Consider the following 26,985-nt stretch of genomic DNA (forward strand, 5'->3'; position numbering starts at 1 on the left):
AGAAATCATATTATTCAGGAGGACATGTTGTTTAGAGGGAAAAAGCTGAGACTTTTAGCACTCGTGTTTATTTCACTTTGACGGGAGATACAGACGCTTTCACCATTTCTGGCCAAAAAGAGTTTCTCAGGCGGCCTTTGGAATCCGTGCGTGTCCTTTCCAGGCCATAAAAGCCTTTTTTACCCGCATAGAAGCCTCATCATATGTGCCCAGCCAGCTGCAGTCACTTGTCGTTTATTGACTGTGTGTTAATGTACATAAAAACGTTAGACAATAAACACTTGCTTGAAAGCAACTTATCACCCAATGCACGTGCATGCATCTCCCTGTCGCCACCCCAGTCTCCACTGCCCTCTCTTCCCTCCGCCCCCCACAGTCGTCTGCTCGCCTTCTCTACACCAGGTCCCATCACCCCTGCAGAGCACCCTCGTCTCCCCTCCCTCGCCCCCGCCTGTTGCACCATGCCTGCAAACGCTGTGCAGCTCCACGCATGGACCATGGAGTGTAACAACAGCATGTTTGTTGTGCGGATTATTTTTTTCTTCAATGCCTGCTCAGCGACCATTTGCCTCTTCAAAGGCTCCGCTCCCCGCCCCCCGCCTGCACCACTCTCCTACTCCCCCTCCCACCTTCCACGGCCGCCCTTTCCGGCCCCCAGTTTCCCCACATCACTTTTCACCATGGACTCTATTTAAAGAGCTGGGCGCCCGCTTTATTTTACAGCATGTTACGCGATTTTCAATAGTTAAGTCAAACAAATACAAGACGTATTGCATTGCAAATGTTTGTTACATTTGCTAATGCTTGCTCCCTCTATTTGGCTACAGCTGTTGCCTCCTCCTCCTTCCTGAACAGAAGAATAGAGGCTTTCACACTTCACCTAATACCGAGGACACACAGAAACCTCAGTGATGTCGGTGTGCTCGTCTTTGCTCCAAGGCTGTTTTAAAACGTCCACCCCCTACAACATTGTGCGCATTGGGTTTGAGAGAAGCAGAGGTTATATCATTTTTTTCTAATATCTGCGTGCAAATCCTCGGCGCAGATGTCCAGTTGTGTGTCTAACACACGACCTAACATTGTATTTTTCATAGGACACCTAGCCCTTTGCATAGAGTGGGCATAGATATGTAAGGGCACCTGTGTGACTGGCACATATTTTAGGCACAAAAGTTATTTACAATAGTTTAAGCTATTGCTATTATAAATTACAAGAACTTTTATTTCAATATTAATTATTTAAAAAAATTAAAAGCCATTTGTATTTATTAGATGAATACATCTAAGTCACGTACATACAAAACATGTTGCATTACAAATGCTATAGGTGTCACAGTTGAAAAAGTTTAAAGTATTGGCATTGTAAATGACAAAGCTATTAATTTGGCTATTTTCAATACCAACACATTAAAAAAGAAATTGTCATTTACAAAACCAATCGCTCCAACTTTTCTAATGCGAGACCTATTGCATTTCCAATGCTTGTTTAACTATTGCCTCTACGCGTTTGGTGAAACTTTTAACGGGATCACGTGGTGGGTTGAATTCTCATCTCATCCAGCATGATTTTTGTACAATGCTGGAGCTAGGGAAACCGCCCACTCCTGTGCGTATGCGTGTTTAAGATGAATGGGAACGAGGTCGGGGAAGGCTGGAAAAATTGCAGTTTCTCCCCTAGGATACTCCATAACGAATGCCGACGGCCATTCTTGATCTGCTAATAGGATGTCATAACCAAATGACAAGATTGTCCCAAAAGAGCCCTTTAACTTTCCTGGGCTTGTCCTCCTCCATTTGGAGTGTTAATATGTGTAACTTATGTGGGATGCTCACCCTTGTATCTGGTGTCTCCACCGTGATGTAATCTTTCAAGTCCGCTGTCACCAGAAATTCCATCAAGTTCTGGAGAGCTATTGTCACTTCTGCCACATAGCTTAGCATCGTCAGAGCCCATTCCCCATTCAGAAGTTGTGTCCTCAGAATTTTAGGCATGCCTGATCTTCAGGCCTGCAACTTACTTCTTCTTAAACTGAGGTTTTGATTTTGGCTTTTTTTTTTTTTTTTTTTAAGTATAGTCTTGAGCGTGCTGTTTGTCTCCGGACTTTGTACGCTCTTCTTTGTGTTCTGATTGTTCTTCTCTCTCTGAGTTTTTTCGTCGAGCCCTGAAAGGAACGAGAGGAAGGTGTATCAGTATCATGATCCCTGTTAGGTTTCCTAATATTATCCCTATTCTTGAGATTATACCTCTTTTCAGAGGGCTCCTGTGGAGGAGATCTGTCTTGGGATTGCGATCTGTTTCCCTTAATAATCTGTTGTTTTTTTATTATCCCACTTCTTTTTTGAAGAAGCAGATGTCTGCTTGGAAGTGTCCTATTCGGGACTACCCATCAGTTGTGGTTTTAATTCTTTCCCACCTGTCTCTGCCTAATTCTGCATATGTATTTTTCAATTATTTTGGGTACTTCGTGTTGTTGTTCTAAGGGACTGAACTCCCTTTGGTGTTGGCGGATTGCCACTGATGCTGCTTCCCCTTTAATATTAGCTAGTATTATGGCTTATACATGGTCATAGTTATTTAGTAACTTCATCCCCAAGTTCATAGCAGGTTCTGCTCCGTACTAGTTTTGTATTTTTCTTAATACATACAGTATCACTCCTAATGAAGGAATACCATGTGTCCTGGTATATATGGCAGCAAAGACTGTACCCCAAGAGGTGCAGTCCTCTACTTGTGGTGTTATCCTCAAGGGCAATCAGATTATTAACATTCTTGGTTTTTCAAACGGGGTAGTATTTGGGAATATTTTCTGAGCTATCTAGAATAGCATTTGTTCACGTTTCATGGGTATTTTGCCCATTACCGCATGTAATGTTTGTGGTGTGATTTTAGTTGCTGTACCCTGAGATTGAGTTCCATTTGTTGCAACTTTTGCTGGTTGGACTGTGAAAGTCCTCATGACAAATTACAACAGGTTTCTGTAAATGTTTAGTAAATCTTTGTATTGTATGAGTAAGTCAGGCTGTGGCATTGTTTCAATGTCAGGATGCTGTGTGTAGGCTGTTTATATTGGCCATGTTGTCCCCTCTCGTCCGAACGGGCCTAATCTTCCTCTGTTTCTTATGTGGGGTAGGGCGCCTTTAAATGTTCCTGTTACGTGAGTGGAACATCTATGTCCTCGAACGACCATATTCCACTGGTGCATCTCCTTCTGTGTAAGAGAGAAATGTATGTGTTCGCGCATCTGCTGCTGAGAATGTAACCCACAAATAAAAATACCTCTGTTTTGTTTGATTTGCATGCCTCAATCTCAAAAGCTACTATGCCTTCCCTGGATGTTAAACCACTTTCAGGGTGATTGTATGTCTGAATTTTTCTTCAATTGGAATTGCGTTCGTGTCTTCTTCAGCTGCTGAGAGGTGCAGACCCTCTACTGGGCTATTTTCGCCCTAAGTCATTTTTGTAACAAAGACGTTTTTTCAAGGGAACTAAGATAAGGTTTTATTGCACAATTTTAGGAACACTATGTCCTTCAAGCTTGAAATACCCAACAGCTAATAAATAGGATATTTCACCTACTTAGCTGTGGTGGAATTTGTGCCCACCCACTCCAGACATCTTGGGGGTTTTAGGAGTAGGGGTCTCTGAGAACTTAGCAAGTCTGAACTACTCAGATTCTACTGTTAAATAAGTACCCAACCAATGTTGGTGGCGCCATGTCGTATAGTTCCTATATTACCCATACAGGACCTGCGCATTCAGATAACATGAACTGTGGGTTTGGGTCAGACTAACTCTGAGCACCCCCACCGAGAAATGTTAGACTGTCTGTATTAGCTAGCTCCCAGTGCCACTAGTGTCTCCTCTTAATGGGAAGAGAATGGTTTCTGGCAACCTTAGAACATGACAACACTGATCCCTCAGGATCGTGTCAACAATGTACTACTTCAGTCACACGTGCTCACTTACTCTGCCTCAGAGAGTTACACAGAAGAAACAGTCGGGCGTGTTACAATAAGTATTTATTGCACGGTTGTTCTTCTAGTGTAAAATAGATGTGTTGCAACAACCGTTAAACAGTAGCAGATATATATATAATCAGCAGTACAGTAAATATAAATGGATAGTACAGTTCTACCATTCTGTAATAATCATAAGTGAATAAATGGATATAAAATGCTTGATAAAAGGAAGTGCGTACTCCTACGGTGCCTATCTAGATGTACCTAAGTGTACCTATCATGTGGGTAGGTGTGAAGCCAAGAATTCCTCTTAGATTTAGTCGAACCGCATTCTCAGAAGTGAGAGAATGTGGGACCCCGTCCTTGTCTTGAGTTGGACACCCCGCAAGGGATGTGTTAGACAATTGTCAGCTAGAGCGTCTGCATGCTGGAGCCTCAGTGTCTCTGGTCAGTGTGTCGGCCTGAAAGTCTTGGTTCCCTCTACCAACCCTAACAAGATCTGCTGTACTTATACAAAAAGTATCTAGGGTTTCTTTGTCCCTGGTCTCATGTATTAGCCATTGTTGGGGTTGAGGATGACGTATGGGTTGAACCTTGTTGGTAGATATGGTGGGGTAGGTGGTGTAGCCTCTGCCTGGTTTCCAAGAACTCTTATGAATATTCATTCATACTGTGTGAGTCTATTGATGAAGTTATAAGACTCTATTGTTTAGGAAAAACCTTCCTTCTGCACAGAGGACTAGAACTAGGCAAATGTTCAATCCTAAAGGCTTGTTACTGTGTAATGTAAGGGAGATAATGTAGGTAACTGTGTATGATATTACCCGGGCCTATATTAACGTACCTATATGAAACATAACACTACTGCCTGGACAGTCAGGTCCAGTGTAAGGGTCACTTGGCCCTTTTGCTCCTAAAGTACTTTATAGTCCTATCCGTACTGCAGTCCCATCTCTGGGGAAGTATTGCTTAGGAATCTATTCTATGGTAAGGAATCTTACGGTTAGAAGTCTCTATCAGATGGAGAAGTTACTGACTTTCAGTAACGCCTTATTTGGGAGAAACTCCTTCTAGCAGCAGATTCCTTACCGACCTATCCTTCCTCCCCAGTCTGTGGATGGATTTCCGAGTTAAGGATTGTTTCCCCTTTTAAAGGTCCTAATTAATGTACCAGTGGTCAGTGCTGTTCTTGGCTCTGTGCTTCTTATATGAAAAGGAGCGATAAGAAACTAACGTCATCGCGCTTGAGTGGCTTTCTATATAGGCACTAAACACATCACTTTGAGTACGCCATGTTAAGCCGAGCAACACCACCTACTAGTGCACAGGTTTCCAGATCCAGTGTGATGTCTGGGGATTATTCTAAAGTAAGAAATCTGCGGCTGGATAGTCTCTTCCAGATAAAGCGTTATGGAAAGTAAGTAACTTGTTGTTCTGGTGCAGAGTATGGATAAACTTTTTCAAAAGCGAACCTTTTCACATCTTTTTGGAACTTCTGTATCTTTCATTGTCAGAAAGTCCTTGAATTCTGTCATTTCTCTATTTATTTCCTCCAGTCTTTTCTTAACGCCTTTGCTACTCATGACGGAATGGTTCCATCATGAGCACCAGTGCTCCTCTGCTCATGACGGAACCATTCTGTCATGCGCCCACAAGCACAATATCCCTCAGACAGCAGAGGGATTTCCTTTTTTTTTTTGCCTTTATTTTAATTTTATTTTTTACACAAAGGTGGTTTGCAAGGGATTCTGGGTAACAGAACCTAGTGAGAGCCATGCAAGTCACCCCATCCAAGATTCCTCTGGGTGTCTAGTTTTCAAAAATGTATAGGTTTGGTAGGTATCCCTAGGTGCCGACTGAGCAAGGGTCTACATTTCACAGCTAGGCACATTGCAAAAAAGGGTAAGTCTTTACTGGAAAAATGTGATGTGTCCACGTTGCGTGTTGGGCCGTTTCCTGTCGCAGGCACTAGGCCTACCCACACAAGTGAGGTACCATTTTTGGCACGAGAACACAGAATAGTAGAACAAGTGTTATTACCAATTGACTTTCTTTGATTTCTGCCTTCCAAATGTAAGACAATGTGTTAAAAGAAGTCTTTTTGAAAAATGTCCTCTAATTCACATGCTTTTACGGGTACCCCCAATTTTGGAGATGTGCAAATAACCGCTGCTTCAAAACTCTATATTTTGTTCCCATTTCTGAAATATAGTGGTTTCTTTAGTACCTATTTTTCACTCTTTATATTTTACCAAATGAATTGCTATATACTCAGTACACAATGAAAAACCATTGCAAGATACATCTTAGTTAGTGACTCTCGGTACCTGGGGTTCTCGGTGAACCTACAAGTCCTATATATCCCCGCAACCAGAGGGGTCAGACAGACTTAACAGTAGATTGCATTTAAAAAACTGCCATACTTACAAGAAGTTACAGGTGAAAATGTTGGCACAAATTGTTAGTTTCTACAAAAAAACCTTGAAGGATCTACAAAAATGACCCCTTGCTGAATTCCGAATTTTGTCTACTTTTCAGAAATGTACAGTTCTCCGAGATCCATTATTGGTTTCACACCCATTTCTAGCACTAACTGGAAGGATGTTAAAAGCACAAGAAATACGAAAAATAGGCTATGCCCAAGTAAAATGCCAAAGCTGTAGAAAATGGTGGTTGTCTGCCAAAAGTCTGCCTGTTCCTGAAAGCTGGGAAGATGGCGATTTTAGCACCACCAACCCTTTGTTGATACCTTTTGCAGGGGAAAAAACAGACACTTTATTTTGCAGCACTATTTCCCTATTTTTCCTAAAACAAAACAAAATTTGCAGTATTTCTGCAAATTTCTTGGTTCCCTCAAGGGAATTCACAAACATTGGGTACCTTTAGAATCCTCAAGATGTTGGAATAAAAGGATGCAAATTTGGTGTGGATTCCATATGTGGACAAATAATTAGAGGGGCCTAAGCGCAAACTACCCCAAATAGCCCCCCAAAATGGGTTAGCACAAGGTGGGGTAGGGGGCCTAGCAGTGAAAAGGTTAATGTTGGTGTCTCTTAAGTTTTTCTCTGGTCTGTATTTCTATAAGCATTGCCTCTGACAGTATTTTGGTTGTTGTTATTACTAGAATACGCTAGTCCAGTGTGTAAAGCCAGGCTATTTGTGCTCAATCCTTCTTGAAAGTTACATCATCCAGGAAGATCTGTGGGACATTGGTGACCCATAATTCCCTAGGGGCGGCGTTTGACCTTATGTACTCAGTGGTAAAATAGTCTTAATACGGTGCATTTCAGTTCTGCAAGCGTATCCACATCCTTTGTCCGGACAATTGTTTGTGAAATATTAATGTCTGTTAGAAGCGAGAGACCTGAAAGGATCAAGCTCACATCCTCTTGTGTGAAAGTTAATCCTAAATTTGCTTCCCTTTCTAACGGTCATACCCCAAGGATGTTGCATGCCACTAGTGTTCCTAGTGGGTGAGGGTGCTTTTACACAAATAGGGTCGCCCCTCCAACTGCTTTCTTATAGTGAGGCTAGATCAGTTTTCAATATGAGATCTCTTTTTTGGTGTTAGACCTCCTCACTGTGGCAATGGAGCATTATTGGTGCAAGAAAAGTCATGTGTTGCAGAAAGCGAGCTTTAAGACAAAGCCATATCTGTTTATTATTTCCTCCACATACCACTTGTTCCATCTAACGCTAAGAGCAATTGTTCTACTCATCTCACCAATTATCTATTAAAATCCAAGATCAGAATAAGGATGCTTGCAATGAACTTATGCGCAATGTAGGATTGTGTTAAGCCTAGTGTATGCTCGCTTAGGCCTCCTATTTCCATATTTTCATATTTCTGAATGAATATGCTTTATGCAAATTTGCATTTATAAAGGGTTGCTTCTCTTTTAAAACTTTCAAGCAGACACTAGATTAACATAACATAACATGTATTTGTAAAGCTCATGTTCACCCAGAAGGGTATCTACGTGCTGAATAACAGATGTTAATTCTTACCCAACTCAATGGTACTCATCTTGCTGTGAGAAAGTGCCATCTTTCTTGCAATGTATGCCCCCACTTTTTGCTGAATTGCTGATGTGCTTTGACTGAGTGTGCTCTGGGCTCCTGCCAATCAGGTGCCCAGGGCCTGTGTTAAAGCCTAAACCCAATAAGCATCTCTGGCCCCATGTCAGCCCCTGGTAAATGGTACCCTAGGTAGCCAGGGCATTGTGACCAGAGAAGACCCCTAAGGGCTGCAGCACTTATTGTGCCACCCTTAGGGGCCCTGTCCCTTGACACCCACACCCTGTCTTTGCAGGCTGAGTGACTTGGTGCAGAACCAAACAGAGTCTCGACATGGTACACATCCCTGTGTGCCATGCCCAAAAACCCACTGCCCTGGCATACCTCTGTCACCACTCTAGCTGGGTGCACTATGCCAGTGGTGTGGGCACAGGTGCATGAGCTCTGTACCCCTACAGTACCCAGGGCCATTCCTGGGCACTGTAAGTGCAGTGTTGCTATTAAGTGTATATGGTGCTGGGAGGTCGTCATTACGAACTCCACAGCGCCATAATGGCTGCACTGAAAACTGACAAGTTTGATATCAAACTTCTCAGCACATTAAACCCACACTGATACCAGTGTGGGATTTAATGTCAAATGCACTACAGAGGGCATCTTAGAGATGCCCCCTGAAATCTAACCTACAATCCACGGCTTGTCTGAGAGGCTGCCTAGGCTGCCACACAGCAGGCATGTTGCTGGACCCCTGGGTGGAGAGGCCCCGCTCTCCTAGGCCTGCAACAATGCACATCCTGGGCGAGTTGCTAGGTCTCCTTCCCCAGGATGGGCAGGGGGAAGCTTCAAAGGCATGCCGCCTGTGTGAGCTTCTCCAGGCCACTTGCTGTTCTCAGCAACTGGCCCCCACCGTTTCTGACCCCCACTCTGGCAGGAAGACTGGCGGGAAACCCTACGTGAGGAAAGGGGGTGTGCCAGCCTGTGCCAACTCCACCCCTCCGGTGGGAGAGGCGAGGTGAAGCACAACTTCGGGCTCCGGCCATCTTGAGGAGGAGGAGCCCTGCCCAATCAGAGATAGGCTCCTGCCCCCCTCCGACAGGAGAGGAGCCCTCCGACAGGAGAGGAGCAGAATAGGGGGTGTACTCACCCCAGGAAATGGACCCATTGGTCCCTGCCCTTCCCCTACCTGTAATGCCCATAGATTTTGTATTTAGGGGCACCCTGAATCTTCCTTCCTTAGATCCCGATTTCGAAACAAGAAAGAAGACCAAGAAGAAGAAGACTTACCGTGCAGCTGCTAAGAAAAGTACAACACCAACTGACTTGGCCCCAGCCCTACAGGCCTGTTGATCCTTGAACCTATTCCTGCTAAATCCCGGCGTTTCCTTCGGACAGCAACCTCGAAAACCCCAGAGGACCTTCCTGCCTTGACCCTCTTAGTGACTGGGACATGAGGAGTGGTTCTGCTTAAACAGCGACACCCCTGGTGCCAGCCAGGAACCGCAAATCCAGCACACTCTGCACCCGCCGAGCCTAGCCTGTGCCCGAGTGGACAAAGACCCTGAGGATGTCTCCCTGGCGATTCTGACCTGGAATCCAGTGCCCAAGGACCCCCCTCGACGACCCCGGCAAAGCCTGCAGCCTCAGAACCAGGGAGCCCTCGAACTCCGACCAGTAGAGGGTAAGATTTCCCGATGTCAAAAGACACTCCTGCACCCGGCGCCCTCCGGCCCCTGTGCCCAGCTCCGGGGTGCCTACCTATGCTCCAAGACCCCAACTTACCCCTCGAAGTGTGGTTGCTACCGAAGATCCTCTGTCCCCGAGCCTGCAGCCTTTGTCCACTTTCCAAGATCTCCATTGAATAACATTGAGTGTCCGACGGCTCAAAAGCACCCTGCACCCAGCCGCCCGATTGCCCCTGGCAGTGCAACCTTTGTCCTCATCTACTTCCCCATTTGCCCTGAGCAAGTGACCAGGAGCCCAGCTCCCACAGCTGCGTGGCCTGCTAGCCAGCAGCCACCAAGCGCAGGCCCCCTTCCTCTCATTGGATAACACTGGGCCTAACTACCTCTGCACCCGTCTGGCCCTGTGCCGCGGATGGGTGTAACAACTGTACCTACCTGACCCTGGGAGACCCCTGAGTCTATGCCCAGAACCTTAACTCTGCCAGTCGACCCCGGCAAAGCCTGCAGCCTCAGAACCAGGGACCCCTCGAACTCCGACCAGTAGAGGGTAAGATTTCCCGATGTCAAAAGACACCCCTGCACCCGGCGCCCTCCGGCCCCTGTGCCCAGCTCCGGGGTGCCTACCTATGCTCCAAGACCCCAACTTACCCCTCGAAGTGTGGTCGCTACCGAAGATCCTCTGTCCCCGAGCCTGCAGCCTTTGTCCACTTTCCAAGATCTCCATTGAATAACATTGAGTGTCCGACGGCTCAAAAGCACCCTGCACCCAGCCGCCCGATTGCCCCTGGCAGTGCAACCTTTGTCCTCATCTACTTCCCCATTTGCCCTGAGCAAGTGACCAGGAGCCCAGCTCCCACAGATGCGTGGCCTGCTAGCCAGCAGCCACCAAGCGCAGGCCCCCTTCCTCTCATTGGATAACACTGGGCCTAACTACCTCTGCACCCGTCTGCCCCTGTGCCGCGGATGGGTGTAACAACTGTACCTACCTGACCCTGGGAGACCCCTGAGTCTATGCCCAGAACCTTAACTCTGCCAGTCGAGTACTTACCCAAAAGCCGATAACTCACTTTCCTTCCACAGGATAACATTGACTGGTTTGGGGGGCGTGGCCAGGCACCAGTGAAGATGGCCGCCTAACTCGGGAGCTCCGTGGAACCGAGCTCTCACCCGTTAATATCCAGACGAAATCCGGGCACTGTTGAACTCTCTATATTGTCGCGGCCCGGTGTTGCACAGCGACATCTATTGATCCGGCGCCGGGGACGCGGCTCGCTTCCTGGACCAAGATCCGGCCCTGAAGCGTGGGCCCTGCCCTCGGAAGGACGCTGGAGAGGTGACGAGGGCGGTCTGGGCAACTACGCGAGGGCCTGGCTTGTGGGCCTTGACCGCGAGTGTCGCGACTTGCGTGCTCTCGCCTGCTGCCGGAGGAGGTGGGGATCGGGGGAGCCGCTGCTCCGGAGGCCCCCTCAGGAGGACTGCACGCACCAGAGACCAGCCGGGTGGAGCCTGTACTTTTTTGGCCGCCACTGGGAAGCAGCGGGGCGGCTCTGGAGACCACGCTGGGCCCTGGCTCGCGGGCCTGCCCGCGAGAGACGGAGGGGGCGGAGACTGTAACCGGGACCCATTGCCCTACTCCATAAGGCTGGCGGGGCGGATGTTGAGGCCCCTTGAGAAAAACTGCGAGCTGGGGGGACAGCAGCCGAATGCCAAGCTGACTTAAAGGCCCGGACCGCATGAGGCAGAAGCGGCTGGCAGCGCTATCGGCCGGCACCCGCGGCCGGAGGAGGTGAGAAAGCGCCAAGGAGGGGGGTGGCCTGAGGCCGTGAACTTGTGAATCGCTGCCGGCGGACACCGGCCGTACCTCGGCACCCCGCTGTGTCCCTTTGAGAGGTGGAGGAGGGGGCCCCTGCAAATGGAACGATAAGTGGCTGGCCAAGGTCTACGGCAGTGGCAGCTTTCCTGTCACGTGTGGTCTATTGGGACACGGCCCCGGGGACCTCTGCCTTGGGCGGACGTCGCGAGACCGTAGACAGGTCTGAAAGAGGGTCGGAGACTGTGGTGGCCCCTGCAACATAGGACATTCTGGTGGGGTGCCAGAAACACCGACTGGGAGGCTCATTGGAGGTGAATTACTGCTGGCCCACCCGCAGCAATCGACTGGGTGGGCTGTGGAGGCAACAAAACGGTGCTACTCCCACTGGCACACTTGGGGTGCCGCAGACACTACAGGGATTCCCTGTGCAGACCGGTGAGCGTCACGAGGACATTAAATATTGGAGGCAGATCTCTGAACCATGAGGCCCAAAACCACAGTTCCCAGACAATCCAACAAACGTGATAAATATACCGTTCAAAATGGGACCCCCCCCCCCTGCGGGGGGCGCATCGGCCGATGCCTCCGCCCCGCCAGAACCATCGCTGGCCTCCACATTGGCAGCTATTCAGGCATTGGGCACGAATCTAGAGACGAAGATAGACAGGGTCTCTATCGAGGTGAATCTTCTCCGTGCATACCTTAGTAAAACTTTGTTCAGGGCCAAGACTAATGAGGCTGGAATCAAGGACCTCCAGACATCGGCAAAGGCGTTGGAACACCGCGTAATTGAGCTAGTGCACCAGCACCGCCAGATGGCCCTGCGACCTGCAGGAGGGACGGGCGTGGAGGAGCAACATACACGTGGTAGGCGTTCCGGAGAAATCCGAGGGGCCCAGCATGGAACTGTTTCTAGAAGACCTGATCCTCAACCAGCTAAAGCCTAAGCGCCTATCAAACATCTTCACCATCGAACAGGCATACCGTGCGCCCATCCCTCCACCAAAACCAGGGGTGCCGCCCAGGACCATCATAGCGAAAATTCTTAACTACCGGGACAGAGACGCCATCTTGAAAGCGGCAAGGCAGAAGGGGGACCTGCAATACGAGAACACAACAATTAGGTTTTTCCCAGATTTTACACTCCAGGTGCAGAGAGAGAGAGACGTTTCTTTACAGGCGTTAAAGCAGCGTTGCGAGACAGGGGTATTAAATACATGATGTTCTTCCCTGCCAAGCTCAAAGTCCTAGCCGGAGGAAGGTCCCTCTTTTTCACCGCGCCAGCGGAGGTGCAGGAGTGGCTGGACAAAGAATCGTCAAATACTCTGGACCGACTTACCAAAGGAAGCTGGAGAAACACCCAAGCTGCCTCACTGGGGTCGGTGGCTGGACAGTCGGATGTGGCAGGGCAGAGTCAGCGTTAATGGAGATCCAGGTCTGCCAGTCCTCGCTGGGACACCCTCCGAGAGGTGGCGGGGTAGCAGTGGTGCTGAACCGGCGGAGAAGAACCTCTACTAACTGAAATGTATTGCAGGGACTAGATATGGGAGTGGGGCATTTGCTGGGGGTGACTGTCTGGGGGACGCAGCTAGACTCTCCCAAAGGAAGACAGTGAGTAGCGTCAGGGGGCAATCGCGGTCGGCGGGGCCCCCCTTCTCCACTGTGGCTCTCTGGTGCATTTTGCCCCGTGACGGGCTGAGACATTACCAAACTACAGAAGGGCTGCGACTTGTACTGATTGTTAACACATATTTTAGGAGTCAAGGTTTCAGTGGTGCGTAGTAAAACGCTTAAGGGTGGGAGTGAGTGGCGGCTGGAGCTGGAGCCGGTGCACGCTCCTCTTAGGACAAGTTTTCAGGAGGGGGGATTTGTTTCCCACTCTAGGTTGGGGTATTGGTCGAAAGGCACTCTGCTAATTGGGGATGTGGGTAGTTCTACGCCTACGGAGCAGAGAAGCAGGGAGGGGGGTGTGTTCCTGTTGTTGGGGGGATGAACTTCAGTTGTTGGGGGGGTCAAGGGGGACGGAGGGGCGGGAGGTGGGGGGGTGTAGGGGGGCGGGGGGACAGTTCGAAATGGTCATATCGGAAATGTATGGACATTTATTTGCATGAGGTTGGGGAAGGTGGGGGTTGTTTGGTGTGGTCACAGCATAGTGTGGTGATTATTTTGCAGAAATGTACCAGGGACTTCAGGGCTTCTATTGCAGTTCGCAAAGTGTACCGCAATGGGGTGGGATAAAAGCCTCAAGATTCTGAGTTGGAACGCCAATGGGCTGGGGGATAAACTGAAAAGAACCACAGTGCTGCAATTTATTAAATGACACCTACCGGACGTAGTGCTCCTACTGGACAACACGTGCCATGCGCTAAACAGGTTAAGTTACTCCCTTGTGATTCATGCTGGCTTTACTTTGGGGTCCTGCGGGGTGGGTATAATGGTACGACTGAGCCTTCCCTTGGTCATAGACCATAAAGATTCAGACACACTTGGTCGATATGCTGCCATCTCGGGTAAATGGGAGGGCCGTAGGGTTAACCTGGTCACTAGGTACATCCCACCCGGGCTCCAAACCCAATCTTTTCAAGATCTAGGACAGCTGCTCCTCTCCATTCCGGACGGACAGCTCTTTGTGGGGGGCGATTTTAATGCTGTGATCTCGGGGCACTGTGACAGGCATCCTCCAAGGGACATACCTCCTGGTCAGACATGGTTAGCTGACTTCATTGAGACATTTGGTCTTACCGACCTCTGGCGTTTCAAGCACCCCAACGACAGTCAATTCACCTTCTTTTCCGGACCTCATCATTCATTCTCCCGCTTAGACTACATATTCACACCTTTACAACACGGCACCGCCATTCAGGAAGCCACCCACTTAGCGCGTGGTATCTCCGACCACTCCCCTCTGCTGAACCATCTCACTATCTGAGACTAACGGGAGGGTAGTATAGCGCCGATCAATGCCTGGTATCTCCGTAATGCAGATACCCATAAAGTTCTTACACTGGCGATTGACCGATATTGTGAGGATAACGATGGTACAGTGAACTCCTCGGTGGTGTTGTGGGAGGTGTTTAAAACAGTACTTAGAGGGGAGGCCCTTTCGGTGATTTCGGGCAGTCGTAAAGAGCGGGAGGCGCAGATGGTCAAAATAGAGGGAGATTTACGGGACCTGGAGGCGGCTGTGCTTGCCGACGGGGATCCGGAGAGCGCCCACCAGGTGCAACTCAAGAGTGCTGAGTATAAGGCGTTAGCCACGGATGCCGCCAAAACCGTTCTTAGATATAGAGAGGGCAGGATCTACGACCAGGGAGACAAGGTGAGCACGCTCATAGCATGGCTGGATAAAAATCAACAGGCGCAAAAGGTGGTGGCGGAACTTTCAACCGAGACGGGAGCGGTCATAACCGAACCCCGGGAGGTCGTAAAGGAGTTTGAGCGGCACTACCGTAAGGTTTATAGTAGAGGGTCGGACCGGCCTGAGGAAGACTGTTGATTTACTGGCAGATATTCGGATGCTGCCCTCACAGAGGAAGAACGGGAAACCTTGGAGGCTCCGCTATCGTCGGAGGAGCTGGGTCGAGCTATCTGCGACCTTCGTTCGGGGAAAGCCATGGGGCCCAACGGGCTTCCCATTGAACTTTACAAGCTCAAGTCGGACGGCCTCAGCCCATATCTTAAACGGATGTTTGAGGAAAGCAAGAAACTGGGAGTGTTGCCAAGGAACCAACGAATAGCCACCATTGTGGCCATCCCGAAGTATGGCAAGCCCAGGGACTCATGTGCCTCCTATAGGCCTATCTCTTTGTTAAACGCGGAACCCAAGATCCTGGCTAAGGTTCTAGCCAATCGGCTCAAGCCAGTCCTGCAGACGCTGGTGCATCCGGACAAGTCGGGCTTTATGCCACATCACAATACTGCACTCAATCTCCGTCGAGTACACGGTGTGTTGGGGCGCTGCCACACCATTCGGGAGGATGCTGTGGTGGTATCACTAGATGCCGCCATGGCGTTTGATACTCTGGAATGGGCATATATGATGGCGGTCCTTCGGAAACTGGGCTTTGGTCCTGAATGTATAGGGTGAGTGCGTCTCCTCTACTCTGAGCCCCTGGCCCAGGTCACTGTTAATAATAAAATGTCCGAGGTCTTTTGTCTGGATAGAGGGACGCGGCAGGGATGCCCCCTTTTGCCCCTGCTTTTTGCCCTGTCTTTGGAGCCACTAGCTACTTGGATCAGACAAGACCTTTCTATAAAGGGGCTCCGATGGACAGACGGTTGGGAGGACAGGATTTCACTTTATGCGGACGACATCCTTCTATACCTCGCGAGCCCTCGCAAGTCACTTATGGTAGCCATGGACATTTTTACTAGTTTTGGAAGAAATTCTGGATACAGTATAAACTGGGGCAAGTCCGTAATATATGTCCTTCACGGCGACCCTTCGGCGGTCCCCGTTAATTGCCTGATTAAGATCGCTTCCGATGGGTTCAAATACCTGGGGATTTTTGTCTCCAAGGACGTGGCTACCCGGTATGAGAAAAATCTCCTGCCACCTATGCACCGGTTCAAGAGGGACTCTGCCTCCTGGCGGAAGCTCCCTCTGTCACTGTTGGGCAGGGCATCACTCTTTAAAATGATGGCACTGCCAAGATTCTTATACGCCCTGCAGAATTACCCTGACCTGGTGTTGCAGTCATATTTTGCATCTCTCGAATCCACGCTCAGAGAACTACTGTGGGCCGGGGCGCCTCATATCTCCCTCCAGAAGCTGATGGTAGGCTGGTTTGATGGAGGCATAGCGCTCCCAGATATTCGTAAATACTATTGGGCTGCCCACCTTGCGGCCATTAATCAGGGCACGTAATGCGATGGTAATGATCCGGGGTATGGAATGGACCGGTGGCTCCTACCCGGGGGGAACTATGTGGCGGCGCTGTACTCTAGGCCTGGCAGGTACCCACTTACCGGGCCCACCAAACACTCAGTACAAATCTGGCACATAGCGCAACGGAAATTGGGCTGGGCTAACACTCTGACTATGGCGACCCCATTATGGGCTTCCGAAAGACTACGTACCCTGAGCCGCACTAAAGGGTTCCGCAACTGGGACCTGATCGAATCTCCCACATAAAAGACCTATGGGGTGACGGAGGTGTTGTTTCCTTCGCCTCCCTCCAACGCACATATGAGCTTGCACAAACAGAACATTACCGCTACCTGCACGTCCGACACTCCCTTCAATCCAACATTCCCCCTGTGACTCTTCCACCAGCCTCACCCCCCCTGGAGGACAGACTGCTGGATGGCCACCTGTCCGAACATGCCATCTCCCTCACATATAAAAAACTTATCAACAACTCCCCAGACATATTACAATTTCTTAAAAGAAAGTGGGAGTCCGATGGGTTGGAAATTGACGAGGAAGAGTGGAGGAGTGTGCTAGCATCCCCTAAGGAAGTAGCCATATCAGCTAGAATTTGCATGATTCAGCTGAAAATTCTCCATAGGGTATATATCTCAGGGACAAGATTGCAACTGATGGGCCGTAGTGCGGACGGACTTTGCCGGAGGGGATGTGGTGAGGTAGGTAAATTTTTCCACATTATATGGGAGTGCCCATTGCTCCAGACTTATTGGCAACGGTTACACCACTGCATGAGGGAGGTGTGGGAGATGGAACTCCGGGTTGAGGCAAAGAGGTGTCTATTGATTATATGGGAGCCCACTGACCTGTCAACCCGTGGGAGGGCCTGGGCAACACTGGGCTTCTCAATCGCGAAACGGAACATTGCTTGGTTGGCTGCGGGGCCTCCGACACTTGGTACCTGAAAAACGGACATGGACTGGTGCATGCTCCAGGAGAAGACAGTTTACGTGGCCAGGGGATGCCCACAGAAATGGGTCGGTGTCTGGTCCAGATGGAATGAATATAGGGGCCACATTTGCGAACCCCCCCCCAGATTTCCTGGGCTGACGAACCACTCGCATTGTTGAATACCTGATGATGAACTGTATTTAGTAATATCATATGTATGTAACCTCCTTTCTTCTGCTTTGAATTTCCCAAGGAACAATTGTAAGTTTTTAACTGTATGACTGTGATGTACACCACTGTTTTCTGCACAGTTAATAAAAAGTAAAAAAAAAAACAAAAAAAAACATTGACTGGTTTCACTTGAAAATTCTTCTACGTGTGGAGTTCTGGAACTTTAAAATATTCATCTAAAATCAGCCGAACAACAAATTCCAATTTACTCATCTGGTATCAGGAGAGAACCCAGTGCTGCATCTTTTAGCCCAATACAAAACCAACAGTTGATGGACAAAATGCAGAACAATGTCATCCATTCACCCCAGTACAGAGATCTGGGCATAAATCCATCGTTTTTTTGCACTCCACACCACCCCAGTTCAGACATGGCCATATGCAAATCAGCCTTGACCCTGTGCCTCATGGGAACAGTCCAGCCCGAACTGCCAAGCCATGTCTTTCCTGGAGCGGAATCAAGCATCCTAGGACCGGTTTCTGGCTATCAGCCGTCTTCAGCCAGGATAGCTTGACTCCAGTGGTGTGGAGAGCATGGGACTCACATCTGAGCATACCCATCCCACTCGGGGTGACAAATGTAAAACCAGCAGTTGATGGACAGAATGCAGAACAATGTCATACATTCACCCCAGTACAGAGATCTGGGCCTAAATCCATCGTTTTTTTGCACTCCACACCACCACAGTTCAGACATGGCCATATGCAAATCAGCCTTGACCCTGTGTCTCATGGGAACAATCCAGCCCGAACTGCCAAGCCATGTCTTTCCTGGATCGGAATCAAGCATCCTAGGACCGGTTTCTGGCTATCAGCCTTCTTCAGCCAGGATAGCTTGACTCCAGTGGTGTGGAGAGCATGGAACTCACGTCTGAGCATACCCATCCCACTCGGGGTGACAAATGCAAAACCAACAGTTGATGGACAGAATGCAGAACAATGTCATACATTCACCCCAGTACAGAGATCTGGGCCTAAATCCATCGGTTTTTTTGCACTCCACACCACCCCAGTTCAGACATGGCCATATGCAAATCAGCCTTGACCCTGTGCCTCATGGGAACAGTCCAGCCCGAACTGCCAAGCCATGTCTTTCCTGGACCGGAATCAAGCATCCTAGGACCGGTTTCTGGCTATCAGCTGTCTTCAGACAGGATAGCTTGACTCCAGTGGTGTGGAGAGCATGGGACTCACGTCTGAGCATACCCATCCCACTCGGGGTGACAAATGCAAAACCAACAGTCTGTCCATCAACTGTTGTTTTGCATTTGTCACCCCGAGTGGAATGGGTATGCTCAGACGTGAGTCCCATGCTCTCCACACCACTGGAGTCAAGCTATCCTGGCTGAAGACGGGTGATAGCCAGAAACCAGTCCTAGGATGCTTGATTCTGGTCCAGGAAAGACATGGCTTGGCAGTTCGGGCTGGACTGTTCCCATGAGGCACAGGGTCAAGGCTGATTTGCATATGGCCATGACTGAACTGGGGTGGTGTGGAGTGCAAAAAAAACGATGGATTTAGGCCCAGATCTCTGTACTGGGGTGAATGTATGACATTGTTCTGCATTCTGTCCATCAACTGTTGTTTTGCATGCTTTTAGCCCAGCACTGACCCTGAAAAGTTATTTTAATATACTTACTAGTAACTTGAATTTCCTTCCATAGGAACCCATTGTCTGGTTTTCATCAGAAAAGTTTCTAAGTGTCAATTTTTAGAAACTACAAATATTCCTTAAAAATCGCCTTTTTGAATTAACCACATTCTTTCAACTGTTTATAGGAGATCCACCAGTGCTGGATCTAGGATCCAACTGAGAGTAAGAGAAAATAATCATAACACTACTTAACTGCTAAGTGAATTTCCTCCCATAGGATAACATTGGTGACTCTATGTGAAAAAGTTTCTGTCAACTTTTAAAATACAATAATATTCCTTAAAAATCACTACTGTAACCAAAACACTTTTACTTAACTGTTTACAGTGCATGTCCGGTGACTGAATCTAGCATCCAGTCCTGTGGTTAGAAAAGTAATCTCCAAAGTAACTAATTGCATTTAACTAGAAATTCCTATTGAGCTCAATGTTGCATTGTGTCTGCAATTGTGTTGCCTATTGCAACAACTGTAGCTATTGTAATCAAAAAGTCTATTGCCTATTTGAAAAGTATTTAACTAAAGTAATTCATTCTGATGAAGCATATTTTGATACCCTGTTGGTTCTAAAATAAAACAGCTTTATCTTTTGATACAAAACAATTGGCCTAGAGTTCAGTTCTTGAGTGTGTGATACCATTTGCTGACTTACACCTAGATTCATCAAAGTCCCGTTTTGCGAGTCTGAAATAGCGATTCATAAGGAATTGCTATTACAGACTCGCAAAACGGGAATCGTGTACAAATCACAATTTATTTTGCGAATCCTACAGCTTCCTTATGTGCGATTAGCAAATTGCTAATCACAAATAAGGAATGACTCCCCATTCATTCCTATGGGCCTGGGCCCATAGAAATGAATGGGGAGTCGTTCCTTATTTGCGATTAGCAATTTGCTAATCGCAAATAAGGATGCGATTTCAAGGGTGCCAGGGGCGTCCAAAGGACACCCTGTAGCACCCCTGAAATGTAAATTTAGCCTGATGTTGCGCACACACATGTCCAAAGGACATGTGTGTGTGTAACATACTACTTAGAAAAATGCACTAAAGTGCATTTTTCTAAGTTTTCGCTATTTACCACGAAGTCAGACTTCGCGGTAAATAGCGGCCAGAAATAGCGAATTCGCAAAAAATAAATGCTTAATGAATTGCATTTAAGGAATCTCAAATAGAGATTCCTTAAATGCAATTCCTCGCAAATATGCGATTTCGCAATTAGCGATTTTTGCATTTTGGATGATAAATCCGAAATGCAAAAATTGCGCTCGCAAAGGGCCAGATTTTTAGAATCTGGCCCTTTGCGAGCCCATTTTTCAATGATGAATCTAGCTGTTAGTGTGTACAACAAATGCTTTACACTGTCCTCTGATACTGCCTTACTGCTCGACCAAGCTACCACTTTAGAGAGTAAGGTTATATCTAACTTTATCTGCCATACCTCTGGGGACTGTGGACTCATGCACACATTGCCTTACTTTGGTCCAGTATTTACAGAGCCACTTTCTTACACTTACCGACCTCAGAAGGATGAAAGGCTGAGTTGACCTGTCAGGATTTGAACCTGTGACCATTAAGTCAAAAACAGCCTCTACAGTGGACCCATTAGTCCACTAAGCCACCAGGCACAACATCCCTATAATAGTACAACTTTTCATATTTAAAAGGCCCATGACTTTGCATAGTTTAAGTATATGTAAGGCTATAATAATTCTTGGTAATTCTTTTCTCAAATTGTGATACTGACCTTAATATAAACTTTAGCGTTAAACACTGAAATTATGGAGTCCGGGAGTCAATGTACATCATTGTATAGATTTCATTTTTCTATTTTTGGTACAGGTGATCGGTTTCGCAGTATAATTGATGATGCTTGGTGGTTTGGAACCGTGGAGAGTCAACAGCCTTTCCAGTTGGAGTATCCTGATAGCTCTTTTCAGTGCTACAGTGTGCAGTAAGGGCAATTTAAATGTTTGGGAATAGTGAAATTAATTATTCTTTACCATTAATTTTTTTTTTTTGCCAGTCCTTTTCACAAATTGTCATTGTAGAAAAGTATTTCCTCTCCGATGTTAGCCATAGGCTGGTATGTTACATAGATGTAAGTACATAACAGTATAAAGGTTAGTGATTGCAGGATGTGTACAGAAATTGCATGTACAATAAATGCAAAAAAAAATTTTTTAAAACCCTTATGTCTACAAATAGTTTACAGAACACCCTTTAGCGACCATAATCTCTCATTATTAATAGGCCTCTTAATTCTGATGGAGCTGAAGCAGCTCCATCGGAATTACAGTATTCTTAGCTTTCACATGGATATTTTGGTTGCTAAAGAAAGCCTACATTTTGTTGTGAAAGTCTGGGGGAAAATGAGGAATTAATATCAAAAGGTGGTGCTGTTCCTCTATTCGTGAAGCCTGAGCAGTAGGCGTCTACCATCCATCAAAGTACGCTGGTTGTAAAAAAAAAAGGGGGGGTGGGGGTTGTTATGGAGGAAAAGTGTTTGGAGGGATACAGGAAATACAAGGGATCCCGCTTTTGCGGAACTAGGGTCCTCACACACCCAGCAAGCTAGGTGTCATGCTTCATCAGCTGGACCTTCTCCTCGTTGGGTCGGCGCTGCAATACCCAACGGGCACCCGCGAAGGGGCTGTTTGTCGGAGATCTTTTGTTCCTTTGCCGTTTGATGAAGTGGGGGGGGTGTGGCCCGTGAAAGTGTAGATACAGTGAAGTGTAGTGAGTGCGTATATTAAATAAGGTAGGATATTCCAAAGGATAATTTTATTCAGGTTGGTTACCCGCCTTATTAAAAAAATGTGTCTGGCGTTGCAGCTCCCCTGATGTGAGGGTTCAGTTGAAGCTGTGCTCATTTCCTTGGGGTCAACATGTTTCTTGCCTGGTGGTTATGAATACCGTGGCAATACACTGAGTGGTGCTGCTAAATGCTAACTACCACTAGGGAAGGGCACTATCTACAAATGCTTCAGTAGTGCTGGATGAGGACCTGTGGAGAAACAACATGGATGGAAAAACGGGGGTCAGTGTGTTCATCTGTCCTCCTAATAGATGTTTTGTGAGCAAGAAGTGAAAAGTAAACCTAGTCACTAACAGACTGCAAGTGCACCATGATTAACGTGGAGTCAAAAAAAGGGGGGGTGGGTTTTAAGGATTGAACCCCTCGTGCAGATTAAAAATCAATATGTACACATGTGGTCCACAAAGCAACATACTATCATTGTGGAGAGCCACCGTTTTACAAAAGATACCACTCTCAACCAAGGACAAACGCCAATGCTGCGAGATTCGTGAGGGTCCACATTCAATCTTTACCCAACCAAGATTTGCATTTAAGAGAAGGAGCAATCTGAAGGATGCAATGGTACACAGTAGGCCCAACACAAGGCATAATGACACCCAAAGAACTCTCTGGGACCTCCCCGCCTTCACAGGGCATTATCCCTGTGGGAACTGTGTGTCCTGTGAGTAGACTAAAGCGGTGAAAACAATCAATCTAACCGACACATTCACATGGACTATGAAAAGACACGCTAACTGCAATACACCTAGATGCATTTACCTGATCATCTGCCCATGTGGCAAATTGTATGTGGGCATGACAATGAGAACCCAAGGAGATGAGCACAGCTTCAACTGAACCCTCACATCAGGGGAGCTGCCACTCCTCACACATTTTTTTTAATAAGGCAGATAAGCAACCTGAATAAAATTATCCTTTGGAATAACCTACCTCTTTTAATATAAGCACTCACTACACTTCACTGTATCTACACTTTCACGGGCCACACAACCCCACTTCATCAAACGGCAAAGGAACAAAAGATCTCTGACAAAGAGCCCCTTCGCGGGTGCCTGTTGGGTATTGCAGCGCCGACCCAACCAGGAGCAGGTCCAGATGATAAAGCATGACACCTAGTTTGCTGGGTGTGGAAGGACCCTAGTTCCGCAAAAGCGGGATCCCTTGTATTTCCTGTGTCCCTCTGAACGCTTTTCCTCCATAACAACCCTCACTCACCCCGCCTTTTTGTTTTACCACCATCGAACTTTGATGGAGGTAGACGCATACTGCTCAGGCTTCACGAATAGAGGAACAGCACCATCTTTTGATATTGGTGACTTGATTGGGCTAGGTTGCTGGATCTCTCTAAACAGCCCCCAGTCCACCCTCTTGGAGATATAGGTAAATGAGGAATTGCCACAGGGATCTGAAAGAAACAGTTTAGTATAAGATTCCTTACCTTAGAATATCCCCAGGCGTCAGTCTGGATCTGGAAACTTTTATGTAGCAGTACCCCTGCGCGTCGCTAGGCGTCGTCTGCTGCTCCGCGTCCGTCGTCGGCGCCTGGATGACGTCGCCGGAGTACTTAGACGCCACCCTCGCGTGCTGACGTCAGTTCTCCTTTTTTCCGCGCCAGCAACTGCCGATCCGGAAAAAGTGGAACCCTTAGTCATTTTTTGACTAAACTTTTTGATCTTTTTGATCTGTTTTTCTCGAGTCGTTCGACTCCATCGGTGCCGGTAGGGATGCCCGGGTTCAAACCCTGTGCCGACTGCAGCCGACTGATGCCGGTTACCGACCCCCATCGCCGGTGCCTACATTGTTTGGGGCCCGACCACGATGACAAGTCGTGCCCCGACTGCCGGGCCTTGATGTGGAAGGCTAGGCGGGACAGATCCCGTAAGCGCCTCGAGCTCCGGCAGTCGGCCTCGCCCGTTCGAGGTCCCGGTCAGGGAGGAGGTCGAGGGACCGGTCGAGGGGCCCGAGTCATCACCGCTCGTCGAGACGACACTACTCGTCGGGCTCCAAGTCCTCAGGTAAGAGGCACAAGAAGTCGAAGAAGCGACACCCCTCTTCTGACTCCCCCCGACGCTCGCGCAATGTGGCCGGAGGTTCGGGCAACACCGCCCACGCGGCTCTGCCGGAGCTGCAGGCGTCGCAGCCAGCTCCACACCCGCCGGTCCCTGGGCTGAATGCGACGCCGGAGGAGATTCGTGACTTCCTCGTGGCCATGAGGACTCGCTTCCCTCCGTCGAGGATTGTCTGCGCGCCTTCGGGCCACGCAGTCCCGACTCGGGGCCTTGACGGGCCGGCGGCTTCGGCCCCGGCGCCGTCGGGTGCTTCGTTGGTGACTTCTGTCCCGACGCCGCAAGGCCCCACTGGATCCGGTTCCGGATCCGGGTCGCCGCTGGTCAACCTCACAACCCCTCCGCCGGCGCTGACCCCCCAGTGTGCCGTCCCCGGACGACGTCGTCCCCGATTCCGCCCCCCCCCCCCCCCGATCTGGTTCCGACGCCGCATTCGACGACAAGGGAAGAACTTTTCTTCTATGATCCGGCCCCATCATTTGAACCTGTTTTCCAGGAGATGGAGGATGAGGCGGATTGGGAGAGTTCTGAGGACCCTCTGGCATGGGAGTGCCAGTCTTATCAGGACTGGACATGTGAGCTAGGGGAGGCCAGTGGTTTGGACACTTCACCCAACACTAGTTTTGTCTCCCCTCCTACCGTGGGTACGGAGGAGGGGGCTGCCTATAGTGTGGTGCTGACGAGGGCGGCCAAGGCCTTGGCTCTTGAGCTCCCCGTCTCGGCCTTGAGGACTAACCTCCTCACTGAGGTCCTTAAACCGCAGGCAAGCTCTTCAGAGCCTCTACTGCCGTTTAATGAGGCCTTAACTGACGTTCTTGTGGGCACTTGGTCCAGGCCCGCCCCAGGTCCCCCTGTGGATAGAAATGTGACCAGATGCCACAGCCCGGCCGTGGGCGACCCTAGCTTCTTGTCCACCCACCCCACCCCAGAGAGCCTGGTCATCCAGGCCTCTAACTCCCAGACCGCATTCCTGACAGCTCCCCCTGATCGGGAATCCAAAAGGTACGAACAATATGGCAAAAAGATGTTCTCCTCACTGAGTTTGGGGTTGCGGTCAGTCAACACCGCGTGCCTTTTGGGCCGTTATACCCACTCTCTGTGGGACAAGGTCGCGGACGGGCTGCCACAATGCCCGGAGGAGGCCCGGGTTAAACTCGCCCAAGCCCTTGCGGAGGATCGAGATGCAGCACGGTATTCCATCCGATGTGGGCTGGGTACAACGGACTCACTAGGCAGGGCGATTGAAACGAGGGTGGCGATTCGCTGCCACGCCTGGCTGAGGTCCGCCAACTTTTCGGCTGATGTCCAAAACACCCTTATGGACATGCCGCTTGATGGCCGTCGCCTTTTTAGCGACAAGGCAGACAGTGCGCTTGAGCGCTTTAAGGACTCCAGGGCTACGGCCAAGTCCTTGGGCCCGTCGGCCCCGCGCCAGCAAGCTGCTGCCTTTCGCTCCTTTCGTGGCCAAGGAAGGGGCACCCCCAAACGTCCTGCCAGCCACGGGCCGCAGACTAACATCCAGCGCGGACGTGGTAACCGCCGTGGCTGTGCCAGGGGCCAAAGGCGAGGCCAGTCCACATCCACCCCCGCAGCATCCGCCTTAAAGCCCTCCTAGTCCGAGCTTTCAGGCCCATTTAACGCCAGTGGGGGGGCCGGGTTCGCCATCACCTCCTCCACTGGCGCGATATCACATCGGACATGTTGGTGCTGCAAATCGTCCGAAGGGGCTACTCCATCCCCTTCGAGGCGACCCCTCCAGCCATGCCACCGCAGTACCACCGCGTGTCGGGGATCACTTGCAACTTCTGCAAGAGGATGTTACGGCTCTCTTGGCCAAGGGGGCCATCGAGCGCGTTCCTGGGCCAGAAGTAGGGTGTGGTTGATACTCCCACTACTTTCTGGTTCCCAAGAAGGGCAAAGGGGGCCTACGCCCTACCTTGGACCTGCGGAACGTCAACGGCTTCCTCCGGAAGGAGAAGGTCAAGATGCTGACTCTGGCTCAGGTATTAGCTGCCCTGGACCCGTGAGACTGGATGGTAGCGTTGGACTTGCAGGACGCTTATTTTCATATCCCCATCCTGACTGTCCACCGGTGCTACCTGCGGTTCACGGTAGGCCACGAGCACTTTCAGTTTACCGTGCTCCCCTTCGGCCTTACCAGCACCCCTCAGGTGCTTATAAGGCAAAGTAATGGCAGTGGTCGCAGCTCATCTGCGCAGATTAGGGGTGTCAGTCTTCCCCTATCTCGACGACTGGTTGTTGAAGGCGGGCTCGCCCCAGACAGTCGTCAGCCACCTCCAGACTTCGACCGACCTGCTGGGGTTCTCCATCAATGTGCCGAAGTCACACCTGTGCCCCTCTCGGAAGCTCCTCTTCATCGGAGCGGTTCTAGACTCGGCGCAGTTTCGGGTTTATCCTCCCGAACAGCGGGTTCGGGATATTCAGGCTCTGATACTGATCTTTCAGCCTTTATCCCGAGTCTTGCTCAGGTTGACGCTACGGCTTCTAGGGCTGATGGCCTCCTGCATCCTTCTGGTGCATCACGCCAGGTGGCGGATGCGGGCTCTGCAGTGGGACCTGAAGTTTCAGTGGACCCAGCATCAGGGCAACTTGTCCGACCATGTCTTGATCTCGGAGGGCACTGCAATACAGTTGCAGTGGTGGCTCACGGACTGCGATTGGGTCAGCAGCAGATCCCTCTCTCTTCCCCAACCGGAGCATGTAGTTGTGACGGACGCGTCCCTCCTGGGCTGGGGGGGCCACATGGGAGAGGCTGAGATCAGAGGCCTCTGGTCTCCGGCAGAGTCCCGGCGCCACATCAACCTTCTAGAGCTGCACAATGTCATCAGTTCTGCGCGTTGGAATTTCCAAGGCGGTACTCGCTCGGAGGCGCTTTTCGTCGCGAGTGGAGCTGCTGTCTGTTGTA

At 49.3% G+C, this 26,985-nt stretch overlaps 1 protein-coding gene across 2 annotated transcripts in view; it reads left to right on the top strand.

The window, feature by feature from the left end:
- BRWD3 (bromodomain and WD repeat domain containing 3) overlaps window positions 1-26,985 on the top strand; it is a 1,637,103-nt gene that overhangs the window by 953,295 nt on the left and 656,823 nt on the right. For both annotated transcript variants that reach the window (XM_078688510.1, XM_078688511.1), the window contains one exon: window positions 21,015-21,126. In XM_078688510.1, coding sequence (XP_078544636.1) covers window positions 21,015-21,126 — 112 coding nt within the window. The remainder of the gene's footprint in view (window positions 1-21,014; window positions 21,127-26,985) is intronic.

The sequence above is a fragment of the Lissotriton helveticus genome, chromosome 4_1 (genome assembly GCF_964261635.1).
Source record: "Lissotriton helveticus chromosome 4_1, aLisHel1.1, whole genome shotgun sequence".
NCBI lineage: Eukaryota > Metazoa > Chordata > Amphibia > Caudata > Salamandridae > Lissotriton > Lissotriton helveticus.